At 38.3% G+C, this 16,933-nt stretch overlaps 1 protein-coding gene across 7 annotated transcripts in view; it reads left to right on the forward strand.

The window, feature by feature from the left end:
• AK9 (adenylate kinase 9) overlaps positions 1-16,933 on the forward strand; it is a 122,677-nt gene that overhangs the window by 853 nt on the left and 104,891 nt on the right. For 6 of the 7 annotated variants that reach the window (XR_005720792.1, XM_040238517.1, XM_040238515.1 and 3 more), the window contains 5 exons: positions 6,695-6,822; positions 8,108-8,171; positions 9,973-10,025; positions 10,121-10,217; positions 15,636-15,748. Coding sequence is in view for 6 of the 7 variants with exons in the window: in XM_040238517.1 (XP_040094451.1) it covers positions 6,706-6,822; positions 8,108-8,171; positions 9,973-10,025; positions 10,121-10,217; positions 15,636-15,748 (444 nt within the window). In the remaining variant the exon portion in view is untranslated. Of the gene's footprint in view, positions 1-6,694; positions 6,823-8,107; positions 8,172-9,972; positions 10,026-10,120; positions 10,218-15,635; positions 15,749-16,933 lie in introns of those variants that run through there. The other variant, XM_040238516.1, reaches the window with a different exon arrangement.

A 16,933-nucleotide genomic window follows, 5' to 3' on the forward strand; every position in this document is an offset into this window, starting at 1 on the left:
GCTAAGTGTGTTCCCTTCAGTTGCTCAGTTGTGTCCGACTCTTTGCAACCCACTCCATGGACTGCAACACACTGGACTTCCCTGTCCATCACCAACTCCCAGAGCTTGCTCAAACTCATGTCCCTTCAGTCGGTGATGCCTTCCAACCATCTCATCCTCTGTCATCCCCTTCTCCTCCTGCCTTCAATCTTTTCCCAGCATGCAGGGTCTTTTCCAATGAGTCAGTTCTTTGCATCAGGTGGCCAAAGTATTGGAGCTTCCATTTCAGCATCAGTCCTTCCAATGAATATTCAGGACTGATTTCCTTTAGGATTGACAGGTATGATCTCCTTGCAGTCCAAGGGACTCAAGAGTCTTCTCCAACCACCACAGTTCAAAAGCATTAATTCTTCAGCGCTCAGCTTTCTTTATAGTCCAACTCTCACATCCATACATGACTACTGGAAAAACCCCTGTCTAGCTCTAACTAGACAGACCTTTGTTGGCAAAGTAATGTCTGCTTTTAATATGCTGTCTAGGTTTGTCATAGCTTTTCTTCCAAGGAGCAAGCGTCTTTTAATTTCATGGCTGCAGTCACCACCCACAGTGATTTTGGAGCCCTAAACAATAGTCTGTCACTGTTTCCATTGTTTCCGCATCTATTTCCCATGAAGTGATGGGACTGGATGCCATGATCTTAATTTTTTGAATGTTGAGTTTTAAATCAGCTTTTTTTTTTTTTCACTCTCTTTTTCACCTTCATCAAGAGGCTCTTTAGTTCCTCTTCATTTCTGCATTAGAGTGGTGTCATCTGTATACCTGAGGTTGTTGATAATCTTGATTCCAGCTTGTGAGTCATTCAGCCAGGCATTTCCATAATGTGCTCTGCATATAAGTTAAATAAGCAAGGTAACAATATACAGCCTTGACATACCCCTTTCCCAATTTTGAACCAGTCTATTGTTTCATGTTCTGTTTTAACTGTTGCTTCTTGACCCACATTCGGGTTTCTCAGGAGTGAGGTAAGATGGTCTGGTATTCCCATCTCTTTAAGAATTTTCAACAGTTTGTTGTGATCCGCACAGCCAAAGGCTTTAACATAGTCAATGAAGCAGAAGTAGGTGTTTTTCTGGAATTCCCTTGGTTTCTCTATGATCAAACGAATGTTGGCAATTGGCTGTTGGCCCCACTGAAAACTGATAGCTTTCCAAGGAGGGATTCCACGCTTCAGTCATGTCCAACTCTTTGCGACCCTACGGACTGCAGCCCACCAGTCTCCTCTGTCCATGGGATTCTCCAGGTGAGAATATTGTAGTGGGTTGCCATGCCCTCCTCCAGGGGATCTTCCCAACCCAGGGATTGAACCCAAGCCTCTTACATCTCCTGCATTGGCAGGCAGGTTCTTTACCACTAGCTATACCTGGGAAGCCCAAGGTGACAGCTTTCCAAGTCACCCCTTAAATGAATCAGAACAGTATTGCCAAATGTTTTACATGCTGCCTCCAAAAACTAAAGACACTTACAAAATATTGCACTTCCCTTTTAGAAGTAGAAGGTGTAAGGTATAGTAATTTGTACTTTACATTGGAGAGAATGTCTCAGAATGCCCCAGACAACTGGCCACTGGCCTTTGAAAACTTCACCAATGTATTATAACAGGTTCTTGAGTCTTTAAAGGTTTATTTCCCACTTTTTACTGCTCATATATCTTATGAGGGCATCTAGAACACTGGCTATTTCCTGCTCACCAGGCCTGGTATTGTCAATACTGTGGATCGAGCAGGAGAGTCCTGGGGTAAGACTAAATGTCCACTGCTGACTGTTCTTTGTAAATACAAACTGCTTCTGACCCTCCTCCTTGGTGTGTATTGAAAAAAATACATTTTCCAGTTGACTAGCTACATATCAAGTACAAGAAACTGTGTCCCTCTAGAAAAAGGGCTCTGCACAGCAGTTGAAATTAGGGCTGCCCCTTGGTTAAGTTTACAGTGGCCCAATATTATCAGTAATGATCCGTCTGGTTTTTGCAGAAATTCAAACTACAGAATTAAACAGGACTGTGCATCTTTTAAGGGCTTCTCTGGAGGCTCAGTGGTAAAGAATTCACTTGCCAATGCAGGAGACACAACTTCGATCCCTGGGTTGGGAAGATCCACTGAAGAAGGAAATGGCAACCCACTCCAGTATTCTTGCATGGGAAATCCCATGAACAGAGGAGCCTGGTGGGCTACAGTCCATGGGGTCACAAAAGAGTCAGACACAACTGAGCAACTATACAACAACATGCTGCTGCTAAGTCGCCTTGGTTGTGTCTGACTCTTCACGACCCCATGGACGGCAGCCTACCAGGCTCCTCCGTCCATGGGATTTTCCAGGCAAGAGTACTGGAGTAGGTTGCCATCGCCTTCCCCGATAAAACAATATGATGCATCTTTTAAACAGTTTGGGGGTAGCACTCTTCCATTCCATTCAGAATGATTTACTATTGTTTATCTTGGCCAGAAGCTAAGGAATGGTTATGCAGTTTCAGAAGTTTCCACTTGCCCTTTTCTACACAGTGACCCTTACTCTACAGTTAGCGTTCCCCAGTGAAGGTTTTGCCAGCTGCAGTCCCTGTTATGCACTCAAGAACCATGAAAATAACCACTGAGTGATCCTGCAAACACTTTGGATGCACTGTAAGATAGATAGACTTGAGCCAAGGCCCCATTTGTCACTGGTTCTCCATTTGCCCTCATTCTAACAGGAGGCTATGATGGCACTTTGGATCTGCTGGTGTTGATGTCAGCTCAGACCCTGTGTCCTATAGCTTGTGAAAAAGGAGAATATTCCTATATCCAGAGTATCTGTTTCTCTGGTTAATGGTTGTAGGTTCTCTTCGAGAAGGGCTGGGGAATCCCTATTATCAGTACTTGTTATGGAGTTCGTAGGCTCCATCCTCGAGGGCTCCTTGCCTTCCCTTCGGTAAATTGGCTCTGGAATCATGAACAAGGAATGATGATTTCCACTGTGGCTACTGACATCAGCCTTTGGTTCATTTGCCCTGTGTCATTTTAGAAATGTAAGGTAACCAACATTTTCATTGACTGTTTATCTGTCTCACCCCTAGAAAGTCCATGTTTATCCACACTGCCATAGATCTCTGTGAGTCCTATTTGTTCCCATTTTGGGTTTGCTGCCCAGTGTAGTAATTATGCCTACTTTGTTTCTGACAGTCAATTGCTACCACCTGGGCTCTGCTCTTCCAGACCCTGTCAGCCCCTTTGACACACGAGAAACCAGTATCATAGCAGCCTCTCCCTTACCTTAAATCCTGGCCCCCAAAAAGGACAGCCACCTCTGAGCTTCTTAATGACAGTGCCCCCTTACTAGCTTATTCTTTAATGTCATAATGAGAAGAGGATACTCTGGCCATCCCAGAGAGTAAAGTTGGCTCATGGTTCTCTGGCCTAACATAAAAAATCTATTTAACATGTCACTTCCATGAGTATTTAACACCTTTCTCTATGCCCTCTAAGGCAGTCTGGCATTTTCACCTCATTTACTATAGTCTATTGGTTTTTCCCAAGCATCAAGTAACCTTACCAGCAGTGAAAATTAGGACTTGCTCTAGGTGTCCTAGCTAGGATGTTAAACTATGAGTAGTGTGAGAGAGCCCACATATCAACCAACTCCTATCCAGTCTACATTCCCCCCACCTGGCACCCTCAAGATCTTTCCTAGGCATTTTCTCCTGGTTCCTATTGGTACATCACAGTCAGGCCCTGAGCTCTTCAGTTGCATAACTTTCTTCCTATCCAGTGCCTCCGGTTGGGCTGGGCTGACACTTAACCGCAGTTACTGCTCTAGAAGTTATGAGAGAAAATAAAGGTAGACCTTGTAAAGGTCAAGCTTGTTTTCTGAGGCATCTGCCTCAGGTAAGGCAAGGAGAAGCTGCTCTTTTCCAGATATGAGAAAACTACTTCTGTTAATGCAGAGCATTTGGGGTTCAAGACTCAAGGTACTTAGACATCCAGCTACATATCTCCATCCCAGGCTTTAGGGCCTTGATTTTACTGTATTTTATGGAGACTCCTTAATAAATGCATGATCTCTTGAAAACGTTTAGATGCGTTTTCCCCTTTACAACTACATTTTATACTAATTTTCCTGGTGTTTTTTTTTTCTAATCTTGAAATTTTAGGCCTTTAGTTCATGAAGTTTTCATCTCAATTTTTTAATATATTAGTAATATTTCTTACTACATCTTGTTTCATATTGTCATCTTAAAATAATATTGGTATTTTAAGCCCATTCGAATATTCTTAACTTCCACAGAAAATGTAACCATATCACACTTACCTGGAAGAATATAGTTCCCTCTGGCTTCCCCAGCGGCTCAATGGTAAAGACTCTACCTGCAGTGCAGCAGACGCAGGAGATGCGGGTTCAGTCCCTGGGTTGGGAAGATCCCCTGGAGAGGGAAATGACAACCCACTCCAGTGTTCTTGCCTGGAGAATTCCATGGACAGAGGAACCTGGCGGGCTACTCTCCATGGGGTCACAAAGAGTCGAACACAACTGAAGTGAACTGAGCGCGCACACACACACACACATATTCCCCTCTAATACATTTTTCATGGTTCCATGAGCAATTTCCCAGACCACTAGGACAAAGTTTTGGTCCATCTTTCATGGAAAGTCTGCTCATTAAAATATTTTCATAAGGTTTTATAACTTTTCCATAAAGGGCTTGTATATCTTTTGTTCTGTTTAATCCCAATTAAATTATTAGTTTATGTTTTTGCTGCTAAGTCATATTTGTCTTCGGTTACACTTTCTAGCTATTTTTGATTTATAGAAATACAACTGAATTTTGTATAATGATTTTGAATTCAGCAAACTGGACTATTTTATTAATTCTTAAAATTTATCTGTGGTATATTTGAGTTTTCTATGTAAACAATCATATCATCTGGAAATAATTACAGCTTTGTCTTAAAAAAGAATATTTTAAGTATTTAATCATTAGATATAATGGTTATCTTTTTGTCATACACTGTACCAATAAAAGAACTTCTATTCTTAGTAGGTAAGAGGTTTATCTTTTAGTGATCATTAAAGGGTGCTGAATTATTTCAGACTTCTATTAAGATGATCATATAGTTTTTCTCCTTAAATTTATTTTAATATGAAAATTAATTTTCCCATATTAAACTGTCCTTGAATTCCTGGGGAAACCCAACTTAGTGTAATCTTATCTTCTTCATATATTGCTAAATTCAACTTGCTAATACTTTGGTTAGGATTTTTTAGAATCTTGTTCATGAATGAAATGGGCATATAATTCTGCTTTTTTGCACTATTCTCTGGTTTATGTATAGAGGTTATATGAGACCCATAAACTGATATAAGAAGTCTCCACTTTATCATTTTTCTGAAAGACTGTCTATATAGTTATAAGACTTGGAGCACTTCAATAAAACCATCTGGTTTCCTTGTGGGAAGACTTATAGTTACTGATTCCATTTCTTTAACGGTTATAAAAACACTCACATTTTTCTCTTTTTCTTAAGAAGCTGATTTTTCTAGTAATGTCAGTTTTGCTTAAGTTTTCAAATTTATTTGGGATAACTTTATGATAGCATCTTATTATCTATCTGTAGCATTATTTTCTCTATTTTGCTTCCTTCTATGTCTAATATTATTTGATCAAGTAGACAGTAAATCAGTAAGCATTATGGAAGACTTAACCAATGAAATTCACAAACTTGATGTCAACATTTAAAGAATACTACATCAAACAAATATAAATTGTTTCTTCTTCTCAAAGATTTAGGGAATTTTTTTTTAATTTATCATGTGCTAGCCCATAAGACAAGACTCGACAAATTTCAAAGAATTATTATAACATGGAGAATATTCTCTGACTGTAATGAAAGAAATAAAAAACAAAAACATAGGAAAATCTTAGTTTTGAGAAGTGAGAAAACACACCTCTAAAAAACTAATGTCTGATATTGTCTGTGCTTTCTATCGTCTGTTCTTGATCAATCGATAGAGTTTTCTATTTGTAAATCTTTTCAAAATACCACTATTTAGCTTTGTTGACCTTCTTTTTATAATGTTTATTTTCTAATTTATTAATTTTTTAAATATTTTTCCTATTTATCTTTTTCTAACTTCTTAAATCTTAAGCTTATATATTTTGTTATATATTAGTTTCATTGTTTTTCAGTTCTACATATTTTCTCATTTCCATTAGGATTTCCTTTAGAGCCACTAGTAGGCCCTACATACATACCCATAGACAAATTTTTGTGTGTGTATACATATAGCATTTAATTTGATATTTTTAAGTGTCTACTATTGAGCTTTTTGGGGGTGATTGTGTGTACACTAATTTGACCTTCAATAGAATACACGCATCAAAACATGTATGTGTATATGTACATGTGTGTATTTTTTCCTTAATTTAGCCTTTCAAAGAGACTTTATTTTAGCTGTCTTTTATGTAACATATATTGGCTTTTGCTTTCTGTCTCAAACTATGAACCAAGTATTGTTTTAATAGATCAGTTTAACTTATTTGCCATTACTGGCAAAACCCATCTCTCATTGAAGTGAAATGGCTTCTGAGCTTAGTAAATTCACAAAATATTCTAGTTCTCCCCAACCTGCCTGCCTATTTCTCCTAAATTAGGCCCTTTAACAATCTTACTCTTTCTTACTATAGTGTTTTGTATTATGACTTCTCAAGAGAAGACAGAAAAGCATCCTTTTGTGGATATATTTAACGAAGATGAAGCTGATATAAACTTTATGTTGTCTAAACCTGTTTGCTTTGTTGTATTTGGGAAACCAGTAAGTTATCTCTTCTAACTTATTATTTAATGTAATTAAAAATTTTTTAAGTCATAATCTAATGTTACTATATAAGAATGAAAACCACATAATGTGCTAATTTTTTAATTGTTTTTTAGACTTTCATGGTATGACTTGAACTCTGAAATAGTACTGGTTGTAAATTATAACTTTCTCTCCTCTTGTCACTATTACTGAAAAGGAACCTAAGTTATATTTATCTTTGCTTTTATATTATGAAAAAATTAACTCATCAAAGCACTGCTCTATGACAATTATTAATAGTATGTGATCCAAAGTTATTTCACACTCAATTTTCACATAAAATTTCTATGAAGTTTGTTGTGAGGCTCTCTGGATATGTGAAGGCAGGACACTAAGAGACAAACCCATCAGTGTCTCGAGCTCCTGAATGAGAATGTGCTTCATCTTCACCCACAGTTTGTTAGTGGACCTATGTATCAGTTTTCCACAAAACAGGAAGGAACCAAGAATGGCTGTTGTAAGACAGCTTTCCTTCCTAGGCAGCTCTAGTAAGGACCTCTACATGAGAACTGTTTTCAGCCACTGAGCTAGTTGGTAGCTACCATTAAAGGTCCTGAGGTGGTTAATATAAAAGCCTCTCTGGAATAGCAGAGTCTTAGGACTGAACCCAATTCTTGACTTGCTTTTCTACAGACCCTGGGACAGAATCAAGAAATGTTTCCAATAACTTTTATTATGTTTCTAGTAACATAATGGAGTTTTAAAAAGTCAACAGTGGAAGCAATCAGATGTAAACGTTACTTCATTAAAGTGAGCTTTTTATCTTTAAACTATGATACTTCTCAAAGATGTCTATTAAGAAGCAAGTTTTTACTCTTGAAAGTTACTATGTGGAGGTCTTTACGTTTAGTCATTCACAATCATAAGCTTTAGGAAGGAAAAAATGATGACTCTCAATATTATCACAATGATTTGCATTCAGAATTATAAAATTTAACAATTGAAGAGTACAATAGCTAGAATACCATTACAGTATACCTTCCTGGTTTCAGGACTATTTTCTTAATTAAAAAAAAAACTTAAATCACTTCACAAAATGTGACAAGTGGGACAGTTAACAGAGAAAAATGAGGCTATAAATATTTCACAACTAGGGTCTATTCTTTATTTATTGTATGGAAAAAATTTTACTTGATAATATTTATGTAATTGTAGTACCTATTAATGTAATCTTTAAAAATTGTGTTTTGTTGGCAAATAGCTATTCTCTTAGGTTTTACATAATGTCTTTCTTTTTAAGGGGGTTGGGAAGACAACATTAGCCCAACAGATAACACAGGCATGGAAATGTATTCGTGTAGAAGGTAAATTTTACCTTTCCCCCCAATATTTTATAATGAAAACTTTCAAATATGCATTAAAATGTAAAGCATTATTCAATGAACACCCATATGCCCATCTACTTACTATCTGCTGCTGCTGCTGCTGCTGCTGCTAAGTCGCTTCAGTCGTGTCCGACTCTGTGCGACCCCATAGACAGCAGCCCACCAGGCTCCACCGTCCCTAGGATTCTCCAGGCAAGAACACTGGGGTGGGTTGCTATTTCCTTCTCCAATGCATGAAAGTGAAAAGTGAAAGTGAAGTCGCTCAGTTGTGTCCGACTCTTGGCGACCCCATGGACTGCAGCCCACCAGGCTCCTCCGTCCGTGGGATTTTCCAGGCAAGAGTACTGGAGTGGGGTGCCATTGCCTTCTCCACTTACTATCTAGAGTCTATGATTATTTGCTGTATTTGCTTTATCAGACATCACTACCAACCCTGTTTAATGTTATCTTTAAAATAGCATCAAACATGTTTTGCCCTTTTGTTAGTTTTAATTTTGGTCATAGAATTTAAGATGTTTATGAAACATCTTTGACTCCATTCTACTGCCTCCAGTTCTCTAATTGCATAATTCAGAACGAATGGGGATACGTGTGTTGTGGGTATCTCCCTATGAAAGATGAGAAGAGGTGGAACTCTCACAGCTGCTCATGGGAAGATTTCCCAGGACTGAATTATCTTCAATGATTAATTTTATTTTTTATCATTTGTAATTCGCTTTTCATTCTTTGCAGTATATAAGACAGGGATTTGTATCTTTGTACATACATATTCTTTTAATCAATAAAACCATTTATGCCTTAATAGAAAAATAAGCAAAAGAATGAATCTATAATTCATAAAAGTAGAAATAAAAACGGACAAATATACGAAAAAGAGTTTAACTTTGTTATTATTCAAAGAAATGCTAATGTAAATAATCTGATCCATATTTGCTGAATAGATTGGCAGTGAATCCTTACAGTTTCTACTATCGTTGTTTGTAAGAATGTTATCAAATGAGCATTTCACATGCTGTTAGTGAAATGGTGATATGGTACAACTTGGAGGGAGAACAATTTGTTAACACGTAACACAAACACACCCAAAACTTTAAAAACGTCCCCTTTTTCTTTATGAAAATAAAATACACTTGTAGGAAATCTTAAAAAGCACCAAACTTATCATAGATAACAGCAGATAGGGACATCATAGGTTCCTGGGTCCTCCCCTAGGTTATGCTCCTGTCATTTCTCTCCTAGAATATCTTTCATCATGGGATTAAATATCTCCTCTTAAAAAGGAACCAAGTCATTAGAGATTAATTTCAGAGTTTTATCTATTTTTAACATTTCTGGATGTATAATTTCCTTTTATACAATCAGTGTGCAAAATTAATGGGCCGTAGATATAACTATGCATGATTATGAAAGTATCTGGACTAGTAATGTTAATGCTAGTGTATACTTTGTATAATACTAATTTCCAAATCACCGTCATATACAACCTCATTTCATCCGTATTCCCTGGTATACTACACAGAACAAAAGCATGCAAGGTGCAAAGGTGTCTGGGAAGTTAGCTTCCCCAGAATCTTTTAGCTGGGTGAATGTCAGAGAGAAGTTGTTTATGGAGTACATTCCGCTACCTTGTACTTAAGATAGGCTTAGATGATATAATGCTTTGTAAACTCTAAAGTGACACAAAGATCAATCTGTGTTACTAGTTAAAAACACACAAGTATGTTTCTTACTTGAAAATTCTCAGAACAATTTGTGCTAATATTCTGAATTCATATTTTAGCTTTACCAATTTTGGAAGAACAGATTGCCAGTGACACTGTAACGGGAGCTATGGTAAATCTAAGTTTCAAAACTGTTATGATTTCTTTAAAAGCTGTGTATCACATGTACATTATACAATCATATACGATCTCTATGCCTGTTCTTAGTTGCAGTCAATGCTGATCAGTGGCCAAAGCATTCCAGATGAACTTGTCACAAAGTTAATGTTGGAGAAGCTGAACTCCTCAGAAGTCTCTCACTTTGGTATGTTCATTTTTATACATCAGTGGCTCTCAGAGCAAACTTAAGACTCATGGTTTATCTGAGGCACAAATAATTCCTGGAGTTGCACTTTTTATTTTTACCCCTGGCACAGGAATTCCAGAGTCTGAATTCAATTGAGTAACTCTGATAGTTTTATTTGCTTGTTTACTTGTTTTTGTTCTTCAGAATCTACATTTGTTTTCAAATTTTAAATTTATGTGATTCAGCCTTCTTTTAGCAACGTGTTACCCAGCAAAAGCATCAATAACCTGCTGTGGTCCTTCATGCAGTGCTGACAGCCTCTGCTAACTGCTTTCCTATTTGCCCTGAGTTTTATTACTAAGCCCTGTCAATGGTTAGGTTTCTCTGCATTAATTCACACTCATAAGACAGAAATGGAAGCTAGAATGACACCAACTTATCCTCTGGCTCCAGATATTTGCCGGCTTCAGCCTCTATCCAGTCTACCCTCTGACTCTGGACCCAAGAAATCTCTCTGTGCTCAAACAGATGTTGAACTGGGACTTGGGACCTAATTTCCCAAGTCAGACTACTTAAGTTCAGAATGACTAAAAGGAAAAGGGCAAACTCTATGGCATTTGCCAAAGAAGAAAGAAGAATAAAGATATGTTTGGGAGAAAATCATCCACCTGAAAGAGATTTACTGAATGAGAGAAAAAAATATAGAGATCTGCTTTATAGTCTCAGTACATTAAGAGAGGGCGCTGTGACTATTAAGAATACAGGGGCACAAATAAAGTGCAATACAATGAAAATCAATAGTGGAAATAGCAACAGCAGACTTCTCACTGAAGACTATATATATGTGTGCGTGTATACATATATAGTTAGTTGCAGTCAATGTTGATGTTGATCAGTGGCTAGAGATGTATATTATATATATATATAAAATCTATATCTATATGAAGAAAGATCTATATATACAGAATGAACTGTTTAATACATAAATATATTAATATATCCACATATCATCTCTTTTATTTCATATAAATACACTTTATGTATCCATCCATTTAACTATATACTGGTCAGTAATAAAGAGAATGTGTTTAGTCTCCCAGTCGTGTAGGACTCTTTGTGACTCCATGGACTGTAGCCCACCAGGCTTCTCCGTCCCTGGGGGTTCTCCAGGCAAGAATACTGGAGTGGGTTGCCATCCCCTCCTCCAACAAAGAGAATGAACTTAGGAAAAGCACTCAGAATGAGGAAAGTAAAATGAATAAAAAGGTAAAAAAGACGATCATAGAATTCCAGCATAGATCATTAAATTACCTCAAAAAGTATAATGATTGAAACTGAAGACTATATATAAAGGTATATAGGCAAATATCTTTTGATTTTTTCTTTATTTCGCCTTGCTGCTGCTGCTGCTGCCAAGTCGCTTCAGTCGTGTCCGACTCTGTGCGACCCCCTAGACGGCAGCCCACCAGGCTCCGCCGTCCCTGGGATTCTCCAGGCAAGAACACTGGAGTGGGTTGCCATTTCCTTCTCCAATGCATGAAAGTGAAAAGTGAAAGTGAAGTTACTCAGTCATGTCCGACTCTTAGCGACCCCATGGACTGCAGCCTACCAGGGCTCCTCCATCCATGGGATTTTCCAGGCAAGAGTATTGGAGTGGGGTGCTATTGCCTTCTCCATTACTTCACCTTACCTCTTAAGAAAATTTAGAGTGACTTACTCAGTCACAAAAAGATGGCATAAATTGTAAGTACTGGCAAAAAGAGAAAGAAAAAAAAGAAACATTAGAAAAATAAATCTACTCAGCTTGCATTCGCAATATTCACAAACTTTCTGACTTATTATGGAAAATGTCAAATGAAAGTAGAGAGACTGGTATAAAATCCCCCATGTGTCTATCACCCAGCTTCAACAATGACAACTCTTGTCCAGTCTTATTTATTCATACTTCTGACTATACCCCTCCCCCAACCAACTTTACTTTGAAGCTAATCCATATCATATCATCTGTAAATGTTTTAGTTTGTATCTCAAAAAGATAAGGATTCCTTTAAATTTTATTATATTACCGTTATCATACCTAAAAATTAATAATAATTCATCTACTAACCCATCTGTGGTCAAATTTCACCCTGTACCTCATATACTTTTTCCTAGTTGGCTTTAGTTTGTTGTCTGTTTGTTTGAAGCAGGATCCAACCAGCCAGGTTTCACATATTGCTATTGCTTCATGTGTCACAATTCCCTTTTAATCTATAAATTGCCCATACCTCTGTCTAGCATCTTGTGTTTTTTATGCTAAAGAAACTGGTTATTTGTCTTTGAGTTTCCTAAGCTTCTGAATTTTGCCAGTTACACCTCCTGGTATCATTCAATGTATTCCTCTTTCCCCTAGACTTCTGGTACACTGGTACTGGTCCTGGGAGCTGGCAGAGGAAAAGTCAGTCGTATAATAATTCTTGAGCCCGAGGGCCATAATATCAGCATGCAAGTGCATGGCCTCAGTCTAGGCATGCACAACTGGGCTCATTTAAAGGCTATAGTAAAGGCAGGATGTCGAGTCCCTTCTACCCAGCCTCCCCTCACCCATCCTACAGCAGCCCCGGAGAAATTTCTTTGGAACCTAGCACTTTGCTAAACACAGTTTGAAACTCTCTGCTAAGCAAGGATTCTTTCTGATGTTTGGTCTTATCCAGCAGCCTGGTAGATGGTAGGAGCGATATTGAAAGTGAAGGGCTTTCAAAATAGAGATATTAACTTGGGTCAGGGCCTGGGTGAGGCTGGGTGATTGATGATTCCAAAATCCCAAAGATGGATATGTGCTGCCAGGAACCCTGCACGGTAAAGTATTGCCAGATCCAATCAATGTTTTTCTGTACCAGAGCCCTTTTATACTTGGAGCATCTATCACTATTTAAAAAAATAAAACAAAAAACTTTACATTATCTATTATTTATAAACCTTTTATTCACAGCCTGTCATGCTGTGTTGGCCTTGAGCCAAAATCAGATTCCATGAGCTGCATCCTCACCCAAGATAAAAAGAAAGAGTCAATTCCTGGGTAACCTAAGAAGCCCCTGTCTGCTTTCTCTTTCTATATTCCAGAAAAAATCATTTTCCCAAGTGACTGATGAACAGCCTGGTCTGGGCAGCCCCTGCCCCGGTGTGTCATATTGTAGATGGTACTATAAGTCATTGGTCACCAGTGTGTCCATTCATGTCAGGCTGGCATGAGGTGAGATAACTATCAGGGCTGGCTGGGCACTAAGCTACCTGAAGTCCGTGAATCTCTCAATACTTTAGCCTAAGAGCAGTGGCATGCCATCTTCGGTTTTGTGGGAATACCTTCTTCTTCCCACTGTGCCAGAAAGCGGTGGCAAAGTGATGGTATGGGGTTGGCTTCCCCTGGGCAGTGATGTGAACAGTCTGAGTTGTCCCTTGGTGGGGGTGATGCAGGCTGAGCATTAGCCTGCCTAGTGCCTATCTTGCCTATGATGGTATATGCAGAGCTTCCCAGCAAGGAAGGGTGTGGGGTCTACCATTCCTCCATCTTCAAAGCATGGAGTGTAAGGGCTTAGTAATGGTATCAAGGAAAGGTGGGATGGGATGGTGGAATCCTCACCTATGCTTCCATCTTTACAACACATCTCTGGGATTAGAGAGGTTGACGGTGGGTTCAGCCACTCTAAGAAGTATCCCCTTGAGGTCTTCCCAGAATTGGATCTAGAGAACTAAGTTATTCCTCTAAATCTTCAATGGTGAGACAAGCAACATAACTATCTCTGCCATAATTCTTCTATAAATATATTTCTGGGGTCTGGATATGATGATAACTGGCCACCTCTCAATGGGTAAAGCCCCCAAATCCATTGCTCAGAACACTGAGGCAGAACTCTTAAGAGCCAGACCCCATGGAAACAACCTGCTATTTCTGCTGGTTCCACCTTCCTGCTGGTTCCACCAGGAAAGAGACCAAGTAGGAAAGTCATTCGAATATACATGTCTACCCAAGGTTTGGCATGCCTGCAAACAGTCACACTTGGAATGCCCGAGAAGCTCTCTGAGCAGTGGCAGTGGTTGTGGTAATGGGCAGGGGGCTAGAGAGCACTGCAAACAGAGTGCCAAGCATCTTTTGTCGTCCAGTTGAGATACACAGAGCTGAGCAGTGCTGGCAGCAGCGGGGATAGGAGGGAGGTCCTGGGTAGTCCCTTGTTGCTTAGAGGGGGAGAGCATGATCTCTGGGGACTGACTGGTCTCTGGACTTATCTGATCAAGATGGGTCAGCTGGGCAAGGGCTGAATTCAGTCTGGGGCTGAGTCATGCAGTCACCTTCACCGCAGCACCCAGCACTGCCTTGTGTCAGTCCAGGGGTTTAATGCCAGCCATCATGTCCCAGAGGCGGCACTGCTCAGCCTTGACCTCACTCCACTAACTTTTTATAAAATGTGTGCCAAAAATCAAAGCTTAATAACCATAATTTATCAGTTCCTCCAAGGGAAAAATATTCTATAAAACAGCAGAAAAAATTTGTCAAAGGCCTTTAATTTCCAGTGACAGAGTCAAGACTTTATTCTGTTCTATTAAGAGAAAGGTTTCTCTGCTGTATGGCTCAGGAAACTCAAACAGGGGCTGTATATCAACTTAGAGGAGTGGGATGGGGAGGGAGATGGGAGGGAGGTTCAAAAGGGAGGGAGTATATGTACAACTATGGGTGATTCATGTTGAGGTTTGACAGAAAACAACAAAATTCTGTAAAGCGATTATCCTTCAATTAAAAAGTAAATAAATTTTTAAAAAGAGAAAGGTTTCTCAAACAAGAGAGTGACATATTAAATAAATATATTAAGGAAACTAATATGATAATGGTATCAAGGGTGAATTTCAATGAGCAGATATAGGTTTTTGGGTAGGGATGCAAGCGAATAAACATACTAAGCCAAAATCATATTAATAATGTTGTTTCTTAAACTGTATGAGGGTTACATGGGTATTTTTTTTTACTCACTGTAAGTTATATAAACACTGTATATGTGTATTCTATTATATTATGAAATATTAATTCAAGAAAGAAAAATAATATACCATGCAACCCCTATGATTTACCTTTACCACGCATCATATGAGTTTTCCTAAGATGAGTTAAAGAATTACTGGCATGGAATTTCCTTCTCTAGGCACCTCTTGTGCCTAAAATAAATTGATTTGGAATTTTTAAAGATGTTTCCTCTAGCCCAATAGTTTTATTGCCAGAAAAACATTATTCATAGTTATACATCATATGGCAATAACCTTAATTATTAATTTTAAATGTCAACAGATATTTTAAGATCAGCATTAGTATTCATCAATAAAGAAATGATGTTTTTATAAATAATAATAAATCTGCTCTCAGATATTGATAATATTATAAAACTTTAAAAATTATATTTCACCCTACAGGCTATATTATCACTGAAATACCATCACTTTCACAGGATGCCATGACTACTCTGCAGCAAATAGAACTAATTAGAAATTTAAAATTGAAACCTGATATTATAATCAATATTAAGGTAAGAGTATGTCTTTCTAGTATAGAGTATATAAACATTATTTTTGATAGTTAAATTCAAGGAATGTTATTAATTTTTTAAGGAATTAAGGAAAAATAACTTATGAATCAATTTTAGGGACTGAATTGTATTTTCTCATACCTCTGTTCTTTAGCTCCTGTAGCTCTGTCCACAGGAAATACCTTCTTGTCCCTTCACCAGGCTTAACCATAGTCATTCTTTGAAAGTCAGTTCAGGCATCATCTCTACAGAATGTTCCCTGATGACCACCCCCTCCACAGTAACACAAACAATAACTGACTCTCATTGTTAGGCTCTCTCTCTCTCTCTCTCCTTATACCCCACCCTTTACTCACAACAGAAAAATTAAATATTGTCTGACAACTGTTCACATTGCTCTTTTCTATCATATTATTAATACCACATTATATTATAATTGTCCATTTTCTTCTAGACTCATGCCTTGGTTGGAGGCGGGAACCATGTCCTACTCCTGTAAACATCAACTAGCACAATAAGTGGTACCTAATAAGTCTGCCAGTTAAATAAAATGAAAGGATGAACAAATGATTCAGATGTATGAATGTTAATAACATTGCTAGGTTGGTCCCAGTTCTTTCCTTTACCAACTGTAGAACTTGGTAAATCACATTTAGGAACCTCAGTTTCCTCTAAACAAAGATGATACAAAGATAGCTGCCTCATAGGTTATGGTAAGAATGCTGTGAGGTAAGGATCCCTAGTCTATAAAATGAATGATAGCTATTTATAATAATACCCTGCCTCGTTCCCCAAAGGGTTTGACAGCTCAAAATAAATACATCAGATAGTTCTCAAATCAGGTGTGGGGACTCAGTGGTGTGTTTGGGCCAGCTGTGAGAGACAGGTGGCATACAGTGCTGGGGTGGTGTCACCTGCAGCCCCAGCCACAGATCATGGTCAAGGGCCAATCAACATCCCTTTGTGACTTTTGGAATGTCACCCGTGTGAACATGTGTATAATGCAGAAAAGAAAAAAAAATCTCAAAGATTTAACTGAAACCAAATATAAAGTCTAGGCCATGGAAAATAGAGAGTGTATAGGAAATTAAGACTTAGTGGAATAAGAACACACAGATATACAGGCAGCAAGGCCCCAGATGCTCACTAAATTTGGGTCATGAATTTGGTTCTAAGTTTGATGAG

Source organism: Oryx dammah, unplaced genomic scaffold (assembly GCF_014754425.2).
Source record: "Oryx dammah isolate SB20612 unplaced genomic scaffold, SCBI_Odam_1.1 HiC_scaffold_4, whole genome shotgun sequence".
Lineage (NCBI taxonomy): Eukaryota > Metazoa > Chordata > Mammalia > Artiodactyla > Bovidae > Oryx > Oryx dammah.